The sequence below is a fragment of the Notechis scutatus genome, chromosome 3 (genome assembly GCF_049901735.1).
Source record: "Notechis scutatus isolate UNSWTSFEM ecotype Mainland chromosome 3, rNotScu1.2, whole genome shotgun sequence".
NCBI classification, from domain to species: Eukaryota; Metazoa; Chordata; class Lepidosauria; order Squamata; family Elapidae; genus Notechis; species Notechis scutatus.
Genome location: NC_142011.1, coordinates 70,598,832 through 70,623,304, shown reverse-complemented (window position 1 = coordinate 70,623,304; position 24,473 = coordinate 70,598,832). Strand labels below are relative to the sequence as shown.

At 35.8% G+C, this 24,473-nt stretch overlaps 1 protein-coding gene across 22 annotated transcripts in view; it reads right to left on the bottom strand.

Moving 5' to 3' along the window:
- Positions 1-24,473, bottom strand: part of SGIP1 (SH3GL interacting endocytic adaptor 1) — a 114,834-nt gene that overhangs the window by 15,308 nt on the left and 75,053 nt on the right. For 6 of the 22 annotated variants that reach the window (XM_087960422.1, XM_087960434.1, XM_087960424.1 and 3 more), the window contains 4 exons: positions 23,672-23,798; positions 19,503-19,535; positions 18,345-18,401; positions 17,070-17,129 (listed from right to left, as the gene is read on the bottom strand). In XM_087960422.1, coding sequence (XP_087816548.1) covers positions 17,070-17,129; positions 18,345-18,401; positions 19,503-19,535; positions 23,672-23,798 — 277 coding nt within the window. The remainder of the gene's footprint in view (positions 1-17,069; positions 17,130-18,344; positions 18,402-19,502; positions 19,536-23,671; positions 23,799-24,473) is intronic. The other 16 variants (XM_087960433.1, XM_087960436.1, XM_087960437.1 and 13 more) reach the window with 7 other exon arrangements.

The following is a 24,473-nucleotide window of genomic DNA, read 5'->3' as shown; positions in this document are numbered from 1 at the left end:
TTTGCCTGATTTCGGGTAAAAGTTGCTCTTTTTAATAAAAAATTCAATATTTATATAAATATTTATAATATTTACATATAAGCCATGCCCAGCCAGTCACATGACCACCAAGCCACACCCACAAATTAGGCCATGCCCACAGAACCAGTTAGTGGTCCCTGGGAATCTAAAATTATGAGTTTGGTGGTCCCTGAGGTCCAAAAGGTTGGCGACCCCTGGTTTAGCACTCTTTGGGTGTTATTGATTGTATTGATATATATTGTCTGTATTTTTAATAACTTTCATTACTGCTAAAATATAGCAATACATCTGAAACAATTCAAGTCTGTTCTAAGTTCTTTTTTCTTGATGCATATGGAGGCAAACTTCTAAATAACATGTATTTATTCACCTGAAAATGAGCATTGTGCCAATGTGTCAACATTTGTATATAATCACCTTGTTGAATAAGCTATTTGCAAGTAGAGTCAGCCTCTCCCCCCCCCCACCCCCGAAGATAAAAAGGTTCTAAAAATACATTTCTGGGCAGAAATCATGAGTAACAGCATATGAATACATCTATTATGTAAGTCAATTTCTAGTCTGTCTCACTCTTCATACCCAGCTGCATAGATATGTCTCAAAAGAGAAAAGTTTCATTTTCCAGAATAAATGCATGCAGAATTGCCATTCACTTCAGTGCATTTATTTTTCAGGATAAATATTACTGTCTACTTAATTAGCATGAATGCACGAAATATTTTATTATATACCATACTGCAGAGGTTTCTTTAGAGCTAGCTTAGTATAGTGGTTAAGGCATTAGAGAAGTCAGGGGGCCATCGTTTGTAGTCCCGCCTTGCTTTTATGAAGGTAACTGCTGATTTTGAGCCAGTCACAATCCTTTAGGCCGAGGAAGAAATCAATGACAAACCACTTCCATAAAGGTTGTGGAGAAAACTTCAAGGGCTTGTTCAGTAAGTTGCTTGGAATCAAGGCTGACTTGAAGGCACATTAAAAAAAAAGAGAGATTTGTTCCTTTAGGGTTGGTCACTAGGCCCAGATTGTGTGTAGCTTTTTAGATGTAGATTGAGGTGTTGATAGCTATTAACCGTTGGCTGTTGTTTCCTTGTGATGCCAAGCCCCTGCCTCCTAAGTACCTGATAACTCACCACTTCTGCTGAGCAACACGCAACAGCCACAATATAAATACCACACAGAATAGCCCAATGCACACACTCTGCTAGACTAGAAATTCCCTGAAGATGGGGTCCAGTCCAAAAGCTCAGAAGACAAACCTCTGGTCCCAGTGACCAACTCAGATTGGATCTTGCAACAATATCCTGAGGCACATATATTTGCATTCAGTGGTGGGATTCAATTTTTTTTTACTACTGGTTCTGTGGGCATGGCCTGGTTGGCGTGGCCATGTGAATGGGTAGGCGTGGCTTTTTTGCTTTTTGCTTTTTTGCAGCCACCCCCACCCATTTTTTGGGGCCTTCTGGGCCTCAGGCAAGCATCCTGGCGGGGGTGTTTTTGCTCCCAGGAAGATTCCCTGGGGCTCAGGAAGAAAAAAAATGGACCCTCGCTCCATTTTGGGGCTCAGGAAGAAAAAAAAAAGAACCCTCGCTCCATTTTGGGGCCTTCTGGGGAGCCTCCTGGGGGGGCGTTTTTGCTTCCAGAAGGGTCCCCTGGGGCTCAGGAAGGCAAAAAATAGGGGTGTGTGCCCTTCCCTCCATTTTTTGCCTTCCTGGGCCTCAGGGAATCTTCCTGGGTGAAGCAGTAAGACAAGCTAGGGGAATCCTGCACAGCTGATCGTATGAACAGCTGATTGTCAGGAGGGAAAAAATAGAAATACCTTAAGCAAGCATAAAGTGGGGGGGAGCAAGCATCAGGCGGGCAGGGCAAGTGAGCCAGCAGCAACTGGGTAACTGGGTTGGGGGCATGGCCAGCCAGAACTTACTACCGGTTTGGCGACCCATTCCAAATCTTTGCTACCGATTCGCGTGAACTGGTTGCGATCCGGCTGAATACCACCACTGTTTGCATTCATTTGCGAGATTTGTTCCTGATTCTCCCAAACACCTGTGAAGGATTGCTGTTGACATAATTTAATGGCAGTCAAAAATTTAATAGGCAGACTAATATTCTCTTCTATTGTCCCAAATGTTGCTGCTGTCTTCTGCTGGCTTGTAATGCGTTTCTGTTTTTCCAATCTGTTCCCAACCTAGGTAACCTGTTAACAGCAGCTGGTTATACCACTGTTACTATTACCCTAGGAAGAATGGGCCACTGTGGGATTGGAGTGTTAAGCGGAAAACAGCAGTTTAATGCATAGGCAGAAGAAATCATTGTTTGCAGATACCTGGAAAGTGACTGCTGTTTTTTTCTTCAAAAAAACATTATCCTGGAGGCACCTTTAATTTATTGTCAGGTTGATATTCTGTTTTTTCCTTCAGGAATTCAGTTTTTTTTCTAAACAATAACAGCCCTCTGAAGAAGAGGAAATAAAAGACAGTGAAAGGCCCAAAGGAAGCTTCCAGAGGTAAGGGTGGATTTTAATCTGAGTTTCCTTTGCGCCTGGGCAGTTAGAATTTATTTGGATCAGCAGGTACAATACACGTGCTATATTTCATGTTTCAGATGGATAATGCAAAGATATATGTGAATGGGCTTGCATTAATATGTTTAATAAATAAGTGAGCGTTAACATGCTGTTAAGATAACTTATCTAATGTTGGTTGATCTGTTTGATTTTTGGTATTTATTTTTATTTATTTATTTTAATTTGTCAATCGCTTACAAGATAATAAGTATAAGAATAAACATGAATACAAATACAGGAAATAGGAAAGGAATGAATAAATGGGGACAATAGGACAGGTAGGCACAATTGTGCACTTATGCACTTGTGGTATGCATTCTGGGTGTGTGCTTTTTAATGCTCTTTCAGAGCGCATTTAAAACTGAAAAAATTCTGTTTTATGCTGACTTAACGTGGTTTAGGATATGTTTATGAATTGTATGCAGCTTTTTGAAGCTAGTCGAGTTTCAAGGCTATTCATTCTGTTACTTTGGCATTGATGATAAATAATTCTGCTCTTTTTTTCCTATTCTGTGCTAACATCTGTTTTTCAACTTTTGCTGACTCACCTCTAAACTAGTGGATTTCCTTCTTTTCTTGTTCTCCATCTGGCCATATCTACAATTTCTATTTATTAATATAGTTAATATAGTTACAGTTACTATTTATTAATACCAATAAATAGTAGTAGCATTATTAACATGAAAGTGTGAATGCTAATACTATTAAATATTAGTATTATTTAAAAATTTCTATTAATACAAATAATTATTAAAAGGAATTTTGCATTGGGGCACGGAGTACAAAATTACTTTTAATAATTCTTTGAAAGCGGGTGGGGGGAGCCACAGCACAGTGTTTCATTTAGTTGACTTGAGTATTTCTGTTTGTTCTTTTCATGGAGAGATTGCTTGCTCCTGTTAAACTGTTGAAACATCTAGGTAAATTGTAGCTGAAAATATATTTGTTAAATAGATTAAATAGATTAGTTGTTTGTGCGTTTTTATACTTGCCTATATACTGTGTTGGGAATTAATTTAACAAATTGAAATGTTTTTTTCTGTTGAAAAAATGAGGGTTTTTTCCTGATTACTGATTCAGTCAATTCTATCCTTTAATAGATTTTTAAGATGTTTTGAAACAATTTTTATAAATAAATAAATTAACATTAATTAAGTAATTATTTTGCAATTTGGACATTGTGTATTAGTGAACATGAACTGTTACTTATATATTCTGGCAGTTCTGGAGTGAAAAACAAGGTAGTCTATTGCTTTCAATGGTTGAAATATAGGTCTATATTATACTGAATTCTACAGAAGATCAAAACATCTGATGCTGGTATTTAGCCTACAGATGTGACTCCTATTTATTTGGGACAACAGAGTCAAGATTAGTAATGCATTAGTGTCCAGAAAGGTGGTGCAAAAGAAAAGTTTTTTTCTTGCATCCAAAATCAAATATTCTGCAACCCAACAAGACAGGCACTGAATTCACAGAATTCAGAATTAGAACTGCAGAAAAAACAATTACTACCAACCTGCTTTCCATCAAGGACCTGTATAATGCACGAGTCAAAAAGAGAGCTGTGAAAATATTTACAGACCCCTTACATCCTGGACATAAACTGTTTCAACTCCTTCACTCAAAATGATGCTATCAAGCACTGCACACCAGAACAACTAGACACAAGGACAGTTTTTTCCCAAACTCCATCACTCTGCTAAACAAATAATTCCCTCAACACTGTTCAACTATTTATAAAGTCTGCACTATTATTACCTGTAATCTTCTCATCACTCCTTATCACCCATCTCCTCCCACTTGTATGACTGTAACTTTGTTGCTTGTATCCTTACGATTTATATTGACTGTTTCCAAGTATGATTTGATTGCTTATTGTACCCTATGACTATTATTAAGTGTTGTACCTTATGATTCTTGACTCTTGATGAATGTATTTTTTTTATGTACACTGAGAGCATTTGCACCAAGACAAAATTCCTTGTATGTCCAATCACACTTGGCTAATAAAGAATTCTATTCTAAAATAGATATTTGCAATTAATTTTCAATTCACCCTGTATAAAAGAATTTTGAAAGCAATAATTCTGACTTTTTTTTTACTTCTCTTTTCTGGAAATTCTCTTGTCTTTTGATAATTATAGAACATAAAGCAACCTGAACAATCCTCCCATATCTAAAGAAAGAATAGAAGATACACTTTTTGTTTTTGTTTTCTTTCATCTAACTTCCCAAAACTCAAACACTGTAATTATTTTGGTTGGAATACAGATACTGTATGTTAGAATCCTTGAAGTTCTGGATCACTTATTTAAATTTTAGATCCAGAATTCAGTTTTATCTTTTTCTCATATTCTGTCCTATTAGAAGTGCAACTACTGTATATATTCGCAGGTGAGTTGAGAATTTTAGATGCCAAAATATACCCCAGAAATAAAATAAGAGCTAAGATTATTTGGTGCCTCTCTTGCCTGACCAATATGTGATACATTATTAAACCCATTGTTATTATGACTTCCTTGCGTTTTTCTTTTGCAAACCACAAACAGGTGGAAGAATGTTGACAGTGGAAAATAGCACTAAAACAGTTGAATAATGGCTCATAACTTTGCTTCAAACCAATGCTTATGTATCAAATGTTATTTAGTTCTTATTTCAAATAACTTCTCAATTTACATGCTTCTATTAAGGTCTCATAACTTTGCTTCAAAATTAAATACAACAAATGCTTATATATCACATGTTATTTAGTTCTTATTTGAAATTTACATGCTTCTATTCTCCACTCAGTGACTCATACTATAAATATAACTTATATGTAATTTATTTAACAGCGAGAGTATTTGATTATTCAAGGGTTTTCAAATTAACTTCTATTTTTGAGAATAATAAATTCAAAAACTATTCAGAATCAATAAATCACTGCAGGTGCTTTATCTTAACGCCAGGACATCCCCCCCCCCCAACAACAACAGATGGACTTGAAATACAAGGTTAACCATTTATTTGTTAACATCTAAGTACAAAGCTGAATCTGGAAGTACTTCCAGATTGAAAATTTGATTTGGGGGGTGGGCAATACTATTCCAAATACATTTCAGAAGCTACCTAACTGTTCTGACAATTCAATTCTATGACAAGTTGCAGTATGATTCTACACATGCATTGCTAATATTGCCCACTTTGATCTAGTGCAATGCATCATACACGAGACTGAATATCATTTATAAGCTGTAATTTATGTAATATTCTGGTGCTTCCTTCTAGTGAACATTAGAGGGTGCTTTGGAGCACAGCAACACTGGCTGCCTATAAGCATCTATACTTCTTCAGCTTGGGAACAATGTACTGCAGAAAGAGTATATTTACATATTGAAATTGGGCTATAAAGCTCTTTAGAAAAACCATAAAAGTCTTTATTTGGTTAGCATTCAATCTTTTGTATTAATTTAATGAATCCCAATATATTTTTTAGAATGTGTTTTATATTTTTAATTATGTTATTCAATTTGAAGTGTCAATTGCTGATTTATTGTGTTTTGTTGTATTTCAAACAAGCCAATTTAGGCATCAGAAAAACAATCTGAAAATAATTCCCATGCTGCATCTGAAATCACATCTTTTATAGATTTAGTACTGATTTAATTAGTATAATGGAATAGGATTCATTTATTAGAGATTTATCTACCATGCTTAATTATATAAAAATGTTGCTCTTGTTTTATCTCTCTTTTTTAAATAACCATCTGAAATATTTTGTTTCTTTATTAGGGGGGAACAGTTTGGCATAGTACAGAAACATTGTCACTGGAAATAACAGATGCTGACTGTTTTATTAATCTATAATATCATCTACACCAGTGATTGTAATGCCAGAGAGGAATCCCGGTTTAAAAAAAAAAGCTGCAATAGTTGCAATAGTGTAAGGCACTGTTTCTCAATCTTGACAATTTGAAAATCTGTGAACTCCATTCTGTCTGGGGAATTCTGGGAGTTGAAGTCCACATATCTTCAACTTGCCAAAGTTGTGAAACTCTGGTGGAAGGGAATGAGAAGACATTTGTCAAATTACTTGGTTGTCTTTCTTGATTATAAAATGATTACCCAACCATTTATTCTACAAAATTAATTTAAAACATAACATTATCCTGCTCATCCTGCCAGAGACTGGTTTGTCATTGTTTATTGGCCAGACTGTATATTCATTCCATTTTCAATTCCATTTTCAGCCAATTCCATTTTCAGTCAATTCCATTGCATTCTTGAACATCTCTAAGTGTTCAAGCCTAATTGTCCCCAAATAACTAATCTATTTTCAGTTATGAAAACAGCCCACCTGATCATTTAATTGCGCATTTAATCCAGCATTTGATCTAAATACTTATGGATACTGTGGCCTTAATGAGGAGATCTTTTGGATTTATGGAAGAAAGAATCCAGCTAGAAACCTGCTCTATTTACTACCTCAATATCTTCCTCCAAATCTGAAGGAGCCAGAGTAGCTTAAGCACAAAGACATAAATTATGTACAGTAGAATTGCCATTTATAACTGGGGAAAGCAACTTGATACGATTGTCATGGTTTACTGTAGCAGATAGAAATAATAAAAAACCACAAGACTATAAAGAGCAACAATGAAAAAAACCACAGTCTTAGCAGAACCATATCTATGCATAACCAGCAATTCAATTATTTTTCCTCTCATTTTTATCCCTGAATAGAAAGTAGATTTAGTAAACTAACATTGGATGTGAAGGGAAAAGTTTATCCTTACACAGTCTGATCCCATCCCTGCATACCCCATACGAAGGCAATAAAGCAGTTCTGGGAAGGTTTGACTACATAAATACACGTAGTCCTCACTAACCAACTGCAATTGGGACCTGCAACTCTGTCACTAAGTGATGCATTCGCTAAGAAAAACAATACACAACCACGATGGACTTACAATATCACATTTGGTTGTTGAGCAAGTCATGAGAGGTCATTAAGCAAGATATCACATGACTACAACTTGTGATTTTTACAGTTTCTCCATTGAACTCAGTTTATTGGAAGCCATCTGTAAAATGTGCAAATAGCAATCACGTGACCATGGATCACTGTAACAATTGTAAACACCTGCTGGTTCCAAAGTGTCCAAATGTTGATGAGAGGGATGATTGTAAATGTAAGGACTGGTCATAATTTTTTTTCCAGCACCATTGTAATGTCAAATGGTCACTAAACAGGGCAGTCATTAAGCTATTGTAATGTGAAAATTAAGACACTCTCCACCTATATGTTGCCTATCTGCTACCAACTCCTAAATTCTTATTAGTGTCTTTGATTTAAAACCAAAATGAAATATAAGGAAAATTGCAGAACCATTCATTTGTTCTGACCAAGGCTTCCTGAGACAGTAACAATCACATGCTGTTCCCCAAAAACCTTGTTTTTATTTCAACAGCTGGGAATTATATGCATTCACAGCCTATAATGAGTCCTAAACAGTTTATGAAAAGTCCAACAGAAGACTGCCACAGTCTTTCGGGATAAGGTACCCACCTTTATCTCCCTTGAAATGCTTTCAATGTGACTAAATTGCCAATTAGCTGTACAAGGCCAAAAGGAGCACAAAGTCAACACAAAGACCAGAACGAACAAAGTTGCTTCCTGCAAAGGCTCATGTCCCTTTGCTCCTCCTTTATGTCTTATGGGAGGGGCCAATCATCTCCAAGCTTTACTCCGGGGTCACCTCTTTTGTCTTAACTGTTCTTGCCTTCTGGCAGCTCTGCACAAGCGCACACTGGGAACAGGTTCCCCCTGTTCCTCTGCCTCGCTGATGTCAGATTCTGGAGGCTTTGGAGTCAGCATATAACTCTCAGATGGCCCTGGCCCCATCTCTATATCAGACGCAGATTCCTTGTCCAAGTCCTCCCCAGACTCCAGGACTGGCCCATGTTCCTCCCCCCGTCCAACTCTGTTGCCAGCTCCACAGGCCGCCGGTGGACCACAACATCATTATACATAATTTTGACTTTGGGCAATCAATGCACAAGATAATATAATCTACTTCTATACAACATTTTCCAAAATATATTAATTGCCTCTAATTATATTAAATCCTTTTACTCATGAACAAATTTAATTAATTATAGCAGTCAAAATGTCCTCTTCTGAACCTGTGTTATCATTACAGATAGTTTTATACCAGTAGCTAGGTAAACCTGAAATGGCTGGACTGAATAGCTCATTAAATGCTAACTTTCATAGCCCAAAAATCTGTAAAGAAAATATTTTTCATTCTCAATAAGAAAACGCAACCAACTAAATGTATTTTAATTATTCAGATACACAGTTCAAATCATTCTGCATACCAGCTACCGAAAATGAAGCTATTGAAAAACTAAACAAATTTTTTAAGGCCACATACTTTTCTAATAATAATCATGATGATGATTTGAAATGTTATTTTTGACACATTTTCATTGCCAGCTGTCCAATTAATTAATGACTTTATATGAGAAAATGTCACAAGCTAAATTTTAAACACTTTTCAACCTCTCATCACATCTTATCATTAGTGCTTGAGCTCTGCACAACAACCCATGTATGACTAATTTCTGCACCTCTTCAAATCCAAAACTGGATGATCATTTCCTCCCACTCTAAAGCCCCTCAACCAGGGGTGTCAAACTCAAGGACCACAGGGCTGCCCTGGAAAGAGCAAAGCGCCAGTCCATGGTGCTTCTTTGTGGTGCTCCCAAGCTCAGTTTTTGGCTGTGACAGTCTCCTGTAGCCCTCTGCCAGTGAAAATGGAGCCTGGGTGGGCTGCATGCGCCCCTGGGCTCCGTTTTCGCTGGCAGACGACTGCAGGAGGCCATTGTAGCCAAAAATGGAGCCTCAATGAGTGATGTTGAGCTGGCTATGCCCACGTTGGCATGTTTACCTCAGTGCCCTGAGGTCAAACACAATCCTGATGTGGCCCTCAGTGAAATAGAGTTTGACACCCCTTCCCCCAGCCATTTCTGTACATATCTACTACCTTATAATAGATTAAAGAAGAATTCAGTTGTTGACTAAAACATCCTTTTATCTTGTTTGGAACAAATATTTTTAAAAATGACCAGCAATGTCATCAGAATACTTACTCCTGAGATAAACAATTTCAGTACTTTATATAATCAGTAACAGGTAACACTAACATGTGTCTATGGATTATAACTTATAAATGTGAAGAATCAGGAATGAAAAAATATTTTAGATACATGGAAAACTATCATAATTTCTAAAGTTTTCCAGAATTATACACAGCAAATGAAAACCAACATTTCAAAATAAATGAATCAGTATTTACTTGGTAAAAAATGGACCTTATGCATAGAAAGAGGTCATTTACATTAACATTTTTTTGTATAATTTGGGAATCTAATATCTGAAGTTGGTAAGATTAACAATTATAGCAAAACAAAGGATATCAAAAGCATAACTTTTTGGAATGGGAGAATAAAATTTAAATTAAAAAAATCCTATAATATGCTTTTGAATTTTATATATAGTAGCATTTGAACGATTATGCTCCTAATGAATTGCCAAAATATAAAAGTGTTTTTTGCACTATTATGCTATTTAATGTATATAAAAATGCAGTCACAAACAACATAATCTCCATTTAATGTGATTATAATTTAATACTTCTAAGGATTATTAAGGGTGCAAAAGGTAGAGACCGAAGTTAATTGAAAACATGATTTTCAAAATCAGCAAAGTAGGTGTTCAAATCAGAAAACGAGCATTGTGACTCACATTTTTCTTTAGTCATTTTTTCATCTTGTTCTTTAAACAAAATAAAATGTAGTTTATCCAGTATAATATAGTGCTTTCTTTCATGAGAATACATGTTGTATAGAGATTAAAATCACAATGGATTCTCCCATTCTGTCCTGGCTTCCAAGGACCCTTCACATACAGTTCTGCAGAGCAATTATTGAATCTGCCATTTGCACCTCTATAAGTGTCTGGTTTGGCACAGCAACTAAACAAGATAGACACAGACTTCAGTGGATAGTTAGGACTACAGAAAAAATAACTGCAACCATCCTACCTTCCATTGAAAACCTGAATGTTACATGAGCCAGACAGAGGGCTGTGAAAATATCTACAGACCCCTCAAATCTTGGACGTGAACTGTTTCAACTTCTTTCCTAAAGATGCTATAGAGCATTGCACACCAAAACAACCAGACACAAAGACAGCCCCACCCCCCACATGCTATAACTCTGCTAAACAACGAATTCCCACAACACTGTCTTATGCCCTGGGATGTCAAACTAGTAGGGATGTATTACTATTACTCTTATCATTCTCATCTTTCCTATCATCTATTTCATTAGCTTCTTATGACTGTAGTTTTGTTGTTTGTATCTCATGATTTATGTTGATTGCTTTAAATGTAATTTTTTAAAAGGAAGGTTGTATTAAAAGCATGCAGTTAAATATCTCTTGTAGAGCTATATCAAATGTTTATTTTTATAAATAATTGTATACCCATATTTCTTAATATAAAGGTCAAATGCACATAAATGCATCCTTAATATAAAATATGTCCAAAAACAATATCTGAACTCAGATAGGTATAGGAACCGATGGAATACCCACTTAAAAGAGTAGAGTGGGGTGGAGTGGAGTGGAGTGGAGTGGAATGGAATGGAATGGAATGGAATGGAATGGAATGGAATGGAATAGAATAGAATAGAATAGAATAGAATAGAATAGAATAGAATAGAATAGAATTCTTTATTGGCCAAGTGTGATTGGACACACAAGGAATTTGTCTCTAGTGCATAAGCTCTCAGTGTACATATGGACAATAAGGTAATATAATCAGTGTACATACAGATATACAAACAGTATGCATACTTAAACTATTAGTGTACATACAAACAACAGGTAATATATAAGATACCAATAAGATAAAGTAGTACAAAAGATGAGTAGAATAATAGTAATCCAGCCCTACTACAAGGGTAAATATTCTTAGACAAAAGACAGTACTGTGATAATTAGGTGTTTAGCAGTGGTGAGATTCAATTTTTTTTACTACTGTTCTGTGGCGTGGTGGGCATGGTGTGGCTTGGTGGGTGTGGCTTGGTGGATGTGACTTGGTGGGTGTGGCTTGGTGGGCATGGCTTGGTGAGCGTGGCAGGGGAAGAATACTGTAAAATCTCCATTCCCACCCCACTCCAGGGTAAGGATACTGTAAAATACTCATTCCTTCCCCACTCCAGGGGAAGGATATTGTAAAATCTCCATTCCCTCCCCACTCCTGGGGGAAGGTTACTGCCAGTTCTTGGAACTACTCAAAATTTCTGCTACTGGTTCTCCAGAACTGGTCAGAACCTGCTGAATACCACCGCTGGTATTTAGCAGAATGATGTCTTTGTGTATAGTTGTTTTGGCAAGCAACAAAAGAAAAAAACAGCAAAGTTTCTAGCCAAACTATGGTGGCAGCAAATCTGGAGAATAACACAGTGACAAACCGATTAGAGGAGATCAATCAAGAGCGGGGGTGAGGGAGAGAGAGAGAGAGAGACTGAGATTTAGCACAGTGTGCAAACTATTATAGAATATTCTTGATTTCACAAGCTTGAAAAATAATGTTTAGGATCATCCAACACAGATTATAGCGCTGCATGGAAAAAGAGATGCCAAATGTTTAAACTGGGTTTAGAAAAAGAAAATAAGATTTTATTGCTTATGCAATAAAGTAATTGAGAAAGCAAAGAATATGAAAAAGTCAGTATATGTTTCATTGATTCAATGGAATCAATTGACTCCTTCAATGGAATCAATCATGTCAATGTGCTCAGAAAAATGGGAATCAAAGAACATCTCATTGTCCTCAACTGGCTCTAGGTCAGCAAAGGAGTCAGACACGGCTTTAGATGCTTCCCTTATGTATTTAACCTATATGATGTATGTATCACATCCGATACCTGTACAATCAGCACAGGGCCCCCCCAAGGCTGTGTTCTATCTCCACTTCTCTTCTCCCTATATACCAATGACTGCATCTCAAACGATCCGTCTGTTAAAATACTGAAGTTTGCTGATGACACAACAGTGATTGGTCTCATTCGAGACAATGATGAATCTGCATACAGACAGGAGGATATACAAATTGCCTCATGGTGTAACCAGAACAATCTGGAACTGAACACACTCAAAACCGTAGAAATGGTGGTAGACTTTAGAAGAATACTAAATACTCCCATACTACCACCTCTTACAATACTAGACAACAAGTATCAACAGTAGAGACCTTCAAATTTCTAGGTTCTACTATATCACATGACCTAAAATGGACACCTAACATCAAAAACATCATCAAAAAAGCACAACAAAGAATGTTCTTTCTGCGCCAACTCAGAAAGCTCAAACGGCCCAAGGAGCTGCCGATACAGTTTTACAGAGGAATTATTGAGTCTATCATCTGCACCTCGATAACTGCCTGGTTTGGTTCTGCAACCCAACAGGAAAGACACAGACTTCAGAGATAATTAGGACTGCAGAAAAAGCAATTACTTTCCACCTGCCTTCAATTGAGGACCTGTATACTGCACAAGTCAAAAAGAGGGCTGTGAAAATATTTACAGACCCCTCACATCCAACTCCTTCCCTCAAAACGACGCTATAGAGCACTGCACACCAGAACAACTAGACACAAGAACAGTTTTTTCCCGAAAGCCATCACTCTGCTAAACAAATAATTCCCTCAACACTCTTCAACTATTTACAAAGTGTACACTACTATTACTGTTAATCTTCTCATTGTTCCTTATCACCCATCCCCTCCCACTTATGATTGTAGGACTGTAACTTTGTTGCTTGTATCCGTACAATTTATATTGACTGTTTCCTAGTATGATTTGATTGTTGATTGTACCCTATGACTATCATTAAGTGTTGTACGTTATGATTCTTGATTCTTAATGAATGTACCTTTTCTTTATGTATACTGAGAGTATTTGCACCAAGACAAATTCCTTGTGTGTCCAATCACACTTGGCCAATAAAGTATTCTATTCTATTCTATTCTATTCTATTCTATTCTATTCTATTCTATTCTATTCTATTCTATTCTATTCTATTCTATTCTATGTATGTACACACTCATACGTACACATACACATTAAAGGAAGACACTACCCTGATAGCCAAAATTGCAAAGAATTTGCAAGCTCTAGTAATAAAAGTTAAGAAGCAAAGTGAACAAATGGGATAAACATTAAAGAGAACTAAAGTAATTACAAAAGATATGGCAACAGCCTTAGAATGGACAAGAATGAAATGAAAAGGTTCAAGAAACATTGACAGTTTTGAACTTTGGTGTTGAAGAGGCGAAGATAATAAACAAATGGATCCTCAAGCAAATCCACCCAGAGTTCTGTCTTATCCTACTTTGGACACATTGTGAGAAAACTTGGCTGCTAGAGAAAGCTCTAATGCTGAGAAAAGTGGAAGGAAAGAGAAGAGGAGAAGGATCAACACTATGGTGGATTGATTCAGTGACAGCGGTGATAAATGATCATTGGGTGACCTGATGGAACAGGTTAGGGAAAATCATTGAAAGTCAACACCAACTAGATAGCACATAATCAAACAAAACCTAAATTTATGCATGGTTTTAAAATTGTTTACTTTTCCATAACACCCAAGGAAATTAACAGCAATATCATTATACAAAAGACTCTCAGATATTTTCAGGTGTCAAAGACACTGTCCTGTATATGTTGTATTGCCTTTTACTGCGGTTGCACCACTAAATCACTCTATTATTATTAAGTAAATTGGTAGAATCAAAAATTCAACAACACATCCTCAGCACACCTTCTGTGAAAAGGGTTATAAAGGAAAAGTAAATGAAAATCTTACCCTGAAAACTATGTTTTATGTGGTGCTATTGTTTTGAAAATACAATAGGAATCTCAGAAAGCACAGGAAGAATGAAGTAGAGATATTGCAAATTTTAAAATAATATATTCATTGCAAATTCCTAGCCCCAGGCCCAATAGTAAAAAAAAAAATGTTTTATGAGAATCTGAGATCGCCTGCAACCGCCACTAGCTTGCTTTGTTAAATGTAATGGAAGGTAAATGAGACAGCATGGGAAATACAGTACTCTCATTTGCAAAAGGTTGAAACACAATATCAACCACACTTATGCATACATTGTTATATTAAGATCTGCTGCAACGAGAACAACTGGAACATTCTAAAACATCTAGCAATCTCCCTCTGCCCCTAGGTTGAAGGCTGAAGCCTTGAACATCTGTTAAAGCCAAACAAGAATGAGAGCAATTTAAGGTTAGGTGGGGAACCATATGATTGGAAGCAAGGATATGGGTGCAGGTTGACTCAATGTTTGAATAATTGAGAGAAATGCATGCATTGTGCACTTGAAATCCCTGTTTCATAGCTGTTTTCTAGATCAGAACAATCACTCCATTCTGAATAGTTTCCAATCTATAAACAGGGGTGGGCTGCTGGGGGTTCGCAGGGGTTCAGGAGAGCCTCTGGCTAAGATTCTGTGCAGTTTGGAGAGCCCACAAATCCCACTCCTACCAACCCCAACTCACCCCCCCCCCAGGAGTCCCCACACGGCCCGTTTTGGATGCAGGTAAGTGTAGGGCATGCACGGAGGCTCGGGGACGGAGAAAACTGGACCTCCCGAAAGTTCGGGAAGGCTGAAAATGGGCCCGTTTCCAGCTTCCAGAGAGCCTCCAGAGCCTGGGGAGGGCAAAAACAGCCCCCCCCATCATGGTGAAGACGGCTGACTAGGCCACACCCACCATGGCCCTGCGCACACAGCAAGTGGGCAGAGAACCTGTTGCTAACATTTTTGAAGCCCATCCCTGATCACAGAAGGGATATGACATTTGTAATTAGAATAGCTGTACTACGTCTAGGCCTCTAAAACCCTGAAATGTTTTCCTGAAAGACAGAAACTTCAAAGTAACAAATAACTATCTACAAATTAGCTTGACTTCTTAGGACAGGTTTAGGCAGGTACTTTTTAAGTAAGGAAAATCCCTCTTTCACATTTGCTGTATCTAGCACATAGATGAAAAAGAAACGGTCTATTCCTAAAGCTACCAAACTGCATTGTTTTTCTTATAAATACATCACAAATGGGCAAATTAGATATAGCACACATATGGAATTATTCGATCTTACATTTCGTTCCTCTTATGCCATGAGTTGTTTTTTCTTCCAGGTCAAGATATATCAATTCAATTTAAAAGAAAAAGAAAAAAAAAAAGCACAGAGCAATTACAAGACTTGTCAACAAAGTGACATTCCTGTGCAAAAATTAATTGGCTTGATCCTAAAGATTCATGGAAGCAATTGGCTCCAACAGAACCTCTGTAAGTAGTCAAGGAAAAATAATTTTACTAGTTTCCCTTCAGGCCCCCTAAGAGAAACTCCAATTTTCTAAATAAGCTTTTATGGAGATGCAAAATAATAATGATGATGATGATGATGATGATGATGATGATGGACTGATATTATGGTCAAAATTCTGGATCATGATTGAACTCTTGATCCAACCTACAGTGTAGACTTCTTTGAGATTGTTTTTTTGTTGTTGTTGTTTAGATTGGAAAAGTATGCAGAACTACTATAAAATCCCATGGATACCATTAATATATAAATACAAAATGCCATAGATTAAAATTAGATGATTCTTGTTCCAGCTACAACAAGGAATAGGTTCATGGAATGAAGCATTCATTATAAGGCAAGATGTAAATCTCATTAATAGCAAAGCTGGAAAAAGCTCATACATAGTTTACATGATGACCATACATGATGAGTGTCATTGGATAATGCTAAAGTATAAATGGGTAATTCATAATTTTTATAAACTGAACATTACTTTACAGTAAAAAAAAATCACTTTTATTTTCTAAAAACACTAACATACAATTCAAGCAGTTAATTAGTATAATTAATTAATTACACTAATTAATGAATTGATACAATAGTTTATTAATTTTTTTGGAAGATTTTCAGTATGATGGCAAATTCTACAAGTAGTAGCACAAACATAATCTTCATATACTGTATATATATACTGTAGTATAATGACTTTAAAATGCAAACTTGCTTGCAAAGCATACCAGAAGCCTTGGTTGACAGAGTCAAGTTCCTTGGTGATCAGTAACTGAAGTTGTTGTTTTTTATATTTACTGTCTAAATAGCCTCTCTTTTTACCTTTATATGAAAATAATTATAACAGTCGAATGGACATTGTAGCAATAACCCAATTTAAAAATGATTCTGATTGAACCTATCATGTCCACTAAGTAGCCATAGCATCAACTATACTGAAAAGTAGAATAGGTTTCTTTATTTAGGAGAAGCCAATGGGCTTCTATTAAAATAGAAGAAGAAGGATGTTTAAAGGTCCAAGCCAATATGCTATGCACTACTTACCTTCAAAAGTCAAATAAAACTTTCCTCTGTCAAACCAGACGAGAGAAGGTTGTTCATTTTCTGTATGGCCGGGAGTTGAAGCGGAATGGGAAAGGTTAAGGAGAGGAGAGAGAAGGACATAAGTGTGAGTCAGAAAGGCAGGTTATTAATCTCACTACAGGGAAAGAGGAGGTGTTGCAAGTTGTTAATGTGCAAGGAAAATTGGAGAGGATTTTAATTGACAATGGTCTTGTTTTGTTTTGGGAAGAAACAAAATAAGCAAGTATGGAATCCTACCAGATGGGGATAACTGCAAATTTTTGAAAAAGTGATTGAGATTTTTCTCTCTCTCTTCTTTAATGTCATTTTATCTTGGTGGAGTATAATATCAATGCCTGATATCAGTTTAATATAGTTTAATCCCAATAGCTTTGGGTGGAATTTGCCATTACTGCGTCTTTTCCCTTTGAAAGATGAAGCTGCAATCTTGCAAAGTTGTTTGAGCATGAAACATTTAAAAATAGAGAACCAAATAATGCTACATTTATGTCTTAAAATAATCATGAATCAAGGGGAGGCCTAAAGAAGTTTCTGGAGCCACATGCACTATTCATAAAAGTAACATACACTGTAAATCTGATATTATGGATCTTCAAAATTGATGGCCTTCCCAAGGGGACATTAGTATCTGACTCAGAATATATCCAAGTAGCAATGCTTAACTGAGATTAATAAACTGGTAGACATAATTTCTGTAATTGTGGTTAAGTGCAGGGTTTTAATCCATCCTTTTTACTTTATTAAAATTCCAAACGAAGAAGCTTTTAACATTACTTGTCAGCAATTAGCAGTTTCTTTGACTTTCATTACTTAAGGATTCAGGCAACATATGACTAACAATTGGAATTACATGATGAACTTCTATTATTGAAGTTAATCACACCTAATTCTGAAATTCCTGGAAACAATATGTGTATCCATATAGGCATGCATGTATGTATGCATTGATGTGTTTCTGTGTCAGGTTTGGAAGAAGAACATATATAATTGTGCATAATAGTCCTTAATAAGTTTTGTTATTCCTGTATCAAAGTATCAAACATTATGTCGCCACTCAGAAACTCAGTCGAGCATTCAGAAGATTGCATTTTTTTATGTGCAATATGAGTTCCTATCAGCTATGCATTTAATGCATTTGACTCTCATAGCAGTGAGAGTGGTAGTGAAGAAAGCATTTAGATGACAATGGCTTGGATTTAAAACAAAACAAAACACACAACTCCGCTTGTACGGTACCTGCAGGTGTTTCACAGTGCCTTGTAAACATGGACAATTTGTTATTATAAGTATCATCTTCCGAAACGCACAAGCAAAAGAAACGCAAAAGAAAAACAATGAAAACACAAATTCTAAATGAAAACCAAGGAGCTCCTTATTAACCAAATCCACAAATATTACAATAAAAAAAAGTTTTACACAGAAGTGATGGACACATCTCTTTTATTATCTAAGTCATGTTCAATACCACCACCAACACAAAAACAAATATAAGAAAAGGTAAATGAATGAACAAAAGCTATGCCATATTCTTTTGGACAAAGTATAAATGCATGGAATAAATCTCAGAAACTAAAAGAGCAATGCGTGACAAAATAATGTAAGACTGAGAAGCATGAAATCTCTGTGCTGCTAAGCATTATTCTTTATTTCAAATGAATATGTGGGCAACCACTTCATTTTTTTTACATTCATAGATTTAAAATCTTGTCCTTCCCATCTCCTCCTGCCTATTGCAATTATACCTGTTGAAGTGTTATTTTTTTTAATCCAAACTCTTAATGGATTTCTGTTTTCAAGTATATTTCATTCAATCCTTTTTGCAATATGAAGATTTTCCCCAATGTATATCTTCCCCTCATTGTTTTGCTTTAAATGGGAGTAGCATGCATGTTTTGTGATCCAGCTGTGATGCAGACCCAGCAAGAAGGGGTCCTGCTGCAAGGGGCAAGTTCCTAGCATGTATTTTGAAATCTATGTTGATTGTTCAAATGAAAGGCCCAAACTAATCTTTGTACAACCAAGATTGGTTCAACTGTAATTGACACTTCATCGCCACAGTAGAAACTGCCCATCAAATTTTTGCCTTCAGCTAGACATTATTACACGCTAAGCCATTCAGGATATTCAGCACACCTTGCGACATATGCAGTTAACCAAACCCATTCACTCTCATTCAATAACTGACTACCTTACCAATTTTGACAGCATCAAGAGACTTTTGGAGTAAATGATGCTTTTGAACAAATATGGTAAGTAAACACTCTTGTTTTTAGAAGACTAAAGTCCATTTATTTTCTTCCAAAGCCAATACATTCTGAAACATTCCCCAGTGTGTGTGTTTTTCACCCTCATCTTGTAAGAAAAATTTAAGGGATATTGTTAAAATTCGGGTACCTGTGGGAAATACGGTCCTTCCCTCTGTCCCTGCTCAGGGAGAGCATGGGGAGAATACAGAATTTGACATTTTAATTATTGTTTTCTTCATTTAGAACAATGAAACAAATTTTTGAGCATGGCCACAAACATCCAACAATATCAAAAGGACAAAACAGCTCGCTTTAATACAAGAAAAACTTATATTCTTGCGTTCAATAACACATTAAAAATAGTCTTAAAAGTTGTTTGCCAAGAATGTGACCATTCCTATGACTCTCTGTAGTACAGAAATATAGATTCAAAAAATTTCAAATATAGAAATTAAGAATTTAAGTTGCATTGTAATATATATAAATGTGTATATATATATATATATACCTAGATTGAGTTATTTTAATATTCTAAGCATAAATAACGCTTAGCCATTTAGTTGTAACACATAGGTAATTATTAAATATAACGATGATAAAATAAGAGCCAATATGATTTCTTAGCCATTTTTCTTTCATAATTCTCATAATCATTTCATACTACAGCCTGTCTATATCCCATTGTATATTTAACAAAAACTCCAAGACCATCAATCTATTGTAAATAGAACTGGTATATTTTGTTAATTTTAATTTCTATAGAAGGTTTCATTGAAAATATCTGAGCAGTTCTCCTAAACAAAGTAATTACTCTAAGGTAAATTATATATGATTAATTAAACATGCTTTTGTTTTATCTTTATAGTTTTTACAAATCAGTCTGCAAGATTTGCAACTGTAATTTCTGAAATACCCTCGCTGTTTGAAGATTAGATGCGTGTTCCTTAAACACTGTATTGAATAAATTCAGCTTAATATATGGAATGCTCAGCTTCACGTACAATACAAACTTTTGACTCACTGATGACAGAGCCTACTAAAAGACCAAATTTTTCAACATTATAGCATTAAGTGAGTTGCTATTCATTCCACTGATAGATAAAACATTCACAATTTTATTGACCAATAGCAAATAAAAACAGAGATAAATAATGAATTTGCAAAGAAGTCAGAAAAGTGCCTCTGACCTTCTCAATTTCACATTATGCATAATAGGCAATGAAATTGAATTTATTTTTTTTCAGAAAGGCAACAAAGTTTTTGAAGCACTTGATTAAATTTTTAACAAGTTATTAGTTGAATGCATGTTCTAGCCAAAAGTAAATTCATTTCTTAATAACAAAAGCAATTACAATAAAATAAGAGTTAAAAGATGGAAATCAGTGTCCAGCTTCTTAAGAAAAATACAATCATATCAGTTGATTCTGATTTCTCATATTGTCAACTTTGATTTATTTTGAAAGAATATTCAAACTGTTGCCATTGTGACTTCAATCAGAATAATTAGGTAGTCAAGATGTCTTTTCTGTCCACATAGACAAGAAAAGATTGAGAGAAAATTGACATGAGAGGGGCACTACAGAAATGGTGATAAAGCAGAATTTAGATTAATAGTAGAATGGGACCAACTATGTAAAGTAACAGCAAAGAAAGGATGTACCCTAGCAATAAATGATAATTAAATGTCATAAAACTAATCCATAAAAGGGCAAAAATGTTGATGAAGTAAGAAGCAGATGAAAGAGCAAATCTGAAATCTGAAGCAGAATGAACTATATCTGATAAAATAATTTAAAAAAAAATAAAGTTATGCAATTGAAACTGAGGATGGCAGTGGGAATCACAATATATGGTTCAAGAAGATGAGAATGAACAAGAAAGACTAAAGAAACAATAAAACAAAAGGAAAGGATAAATAGAAAATTCATCATTCTAACAATGCAGTTTCTTTAGGGAAGAATAATATTTCACATTTCAAATTCTTAGAAAGGTTCATATCAAACATTTTAGGTGCTTTTAAATTTTTATTGTTATTCATTTTCTGCAGTTAAATTTTAATAAAACATCTTGTTCACAACATTATTTTGACAATGTCAATATGTAGCTAGTTCCTGCTTTTTCTACTCACAATCGCATTTCCAGAATCTTGCATGTGTTTAGCATAAATATACTTAATTTAGCAGTGATTCGTGCAAATATCAAATGGTCAGACTGCTGTTCTTTATAGATTCTTGAGCAAGTATAAGCCTGAACCATTCTAGATGTTTTCAATTCTAAGTACTATAGTCCTTTGCTATTAAAACTACAGTAATCAAGACAGACGAAATAAACTTTAAAAAAAATATCTAGAAGGCACCAAGCTATCTACCTTGTAGTCTTTCCCAAACAAACAAGCTCACTGCTGATGAATTGCTGTTTTACTTAGATTGGGCATCCTCCACCTGTGGTCATGATCTACAAAAATGAGAAGTTTCTCTCTGCAGGTAGCAAATAGTGGCAATCCACATTTTGTCTTTAACTGGGCGCCTTATATAGCCATAAGAGGAAATGCCTGACAATTCCCCACCTTCCAATTTCTACATTCCCAATAACATCACAGGGTTGAAGGACATGATTAAAAACATCAAATTCCAGCAATAGTCTGCCAAGGTATGTGCCAGCATGACGACAAGATGACTGGGCTGTTGGTCTGAGATCTGATCTTGGCAATTTGGTTACAAACTTTTTGTCACTCTTCGAGGCGATGTTGTCAGTGCACTTTGAATTGTGCTTGTATGAACTGTGTACAGACAAGCACAATTCAAAGTGCATTGATGACGTCGCCTCAAAGGGTGACAAAAAGTTTGTAACCAAATTGCCAAGATCAGAGCTCAGACCAACAGTCCAACTACCAACCTGAGCTACTTATATTCAAATACCTTTCAGATGACTCCTTTTTTTGTTTGTTTTTCAGGGGGGATGATTTCTTTGATGGTGGACACTAAGGGACAAGAAAGATGCCCTTGGATACTGGCCATCATTTTTATTTATTTGTATTCCACCTGTATTATTTTTTACAAATAACTCAAGGTGGTGAACATATCAATGCACCATTAGCCTCCTATATTGACTAGAAAGGTCATGTTCTGGTATGCAATTAGTTTTCTACCAATGCCATAGACCTGTAGCAGAGAGGAACTTATAATAGTAATATCACTTAGACTTATATATCACTTCACAGTGCTTTACAGCACACTCTGGGCAGTTTACAATGTCAGCACATTGTTCCCAATAATCTGGGTCCTCATTTTACTGACCTCGGAAGGATGGAAGGCTGAGTCAACCTTCAGCCCGGTCAGGATCGAACTCCAGGCTGTGGGGAGAGTTTGTTTGCAATACTGCATTTTAACCACTATGCCACCAAAGGTTAGACACAGCTTCTATTTCTTTTGAAATGTAAAATCAAAATACTTGGGTGTTACAAAGCTAGCTTCCCTTTCTTTCTTTCCTCAGTCTCTATTAGATTGTCAAGATATCAAGGGATATACATGACAATTCTATACATATACATTTTCTGAATAACTTATCAGAAAGCACATAATTCGATTTAATTTAGCACAAAGCAGTAGTTTAAAACTATGTTGGTTTTAACTAAGAACTTTTTAAATGTAAAAATCTGACATTGCATGAGAACTATTCCTTTCTTGCTCTGAATCCTTCTTGGAAAAAGGACATAGTTAAAGTTGTAATTTTCTGTACCAATGTATGTTGGTTAGGAGTGTGTTCTGTCTGTATAACTTAGGGGGAAAATGAATGTGTATGCAGAATATGAATGTGTTCCCCTTTACCATATATACAATCTGTATAATCCTATTTATAATCTATAACAATGGCCCCCAAACTTTCTGGTGCCCAGGAATGGTTTCAGAAGAAAAATTATCTTCCTTGAAACAGGGGGAGGGTTGGTTTCATGTGCAACCTAGATCCTGCACATATGCAGATGAAATTTCACTCGCTCACTCCAAACACTTGTGCGGCCTGTTTCCTAACAGGCTGCGGACAGCCACTGGCCCACGGCCTGGGGATTGTGGACCCCTGAGACATAAGATCCTATTATTACGTATATAAAGATATGTAAAAAATGTAGTGGTCTAAAGAGAATCACAGCTACAATTCTCTGTTATGATTTTTCCTGGTTTTTTTTTTTCTGTTTCCATGTAGCATGATGATGACAAAACAAAGAAAACATAACCGAAATAAAAAAATTTAAAAACCAAAGGATTTAAGCCATTTTGCTAACAGAAACTATTGTTCCAAAGAAAAGAAAAAAGTTGTTACCAATTGTAGGAGTAGTAGCTGCACTCAAGGAATTGGTAGATGAAATAGAAGAGGTGCTTTCGGCACGAGCTAAAGGTGCTATTGGAGGAGGACTAGATGAGTGAATTGGAGGGCTGAAAGGTCTGGACTATAGATAAACACAAAGAACATTAAAAATACACACAATAATCACTTAATGAACCCATTCAGTACTCAAAAATATTCATAACTCTACATAGTCTTAGATTTGGGGGTAAAGTGAGGATTAACCCATAAATATAAGTAGATGCTTACTCTGATTTCTCAGCAACCATTTCCTGACTACAATTGATTGCAAGTTTCATCTTTAATTAAGGTAATCTTTTGTTTGCCAGCTTCCTCTCTTCATCCAAGAAGAGTGTGAAGCCAAAGACATGGGCCACTTTTGAATTTTGTTTTGAAGACTCAGAATGGAATCTTTCCTTTCTGAAGGGCAAAACCATCCATTCATTCTTTAAAATCCCCAAAACAACCCCCAAACCATGTATGGTCTTATCACATTTGAACGGTCAATAGCTGACAAAAGTTACATATTCCAACTTAATCTATAGGTTCTGAATTCAGACTTGCCTTTCAGAAAATGGAAATATTGTAATAAGGATTCATCTGATAGGAGCTTGGGACTAAATTGTTAACTGATTTCCTTTTGCCACCCACAAACTTCAACCCATGCTCTCGGAGAACAGTTTATCAAAGGAGCACAGTGTCCTGACCTACTGCCTTTCAACAAGTTGTAAATTAACTAGGTGTTTTTAATTAATTGGTAAGGAAAGCTGACAGTTTA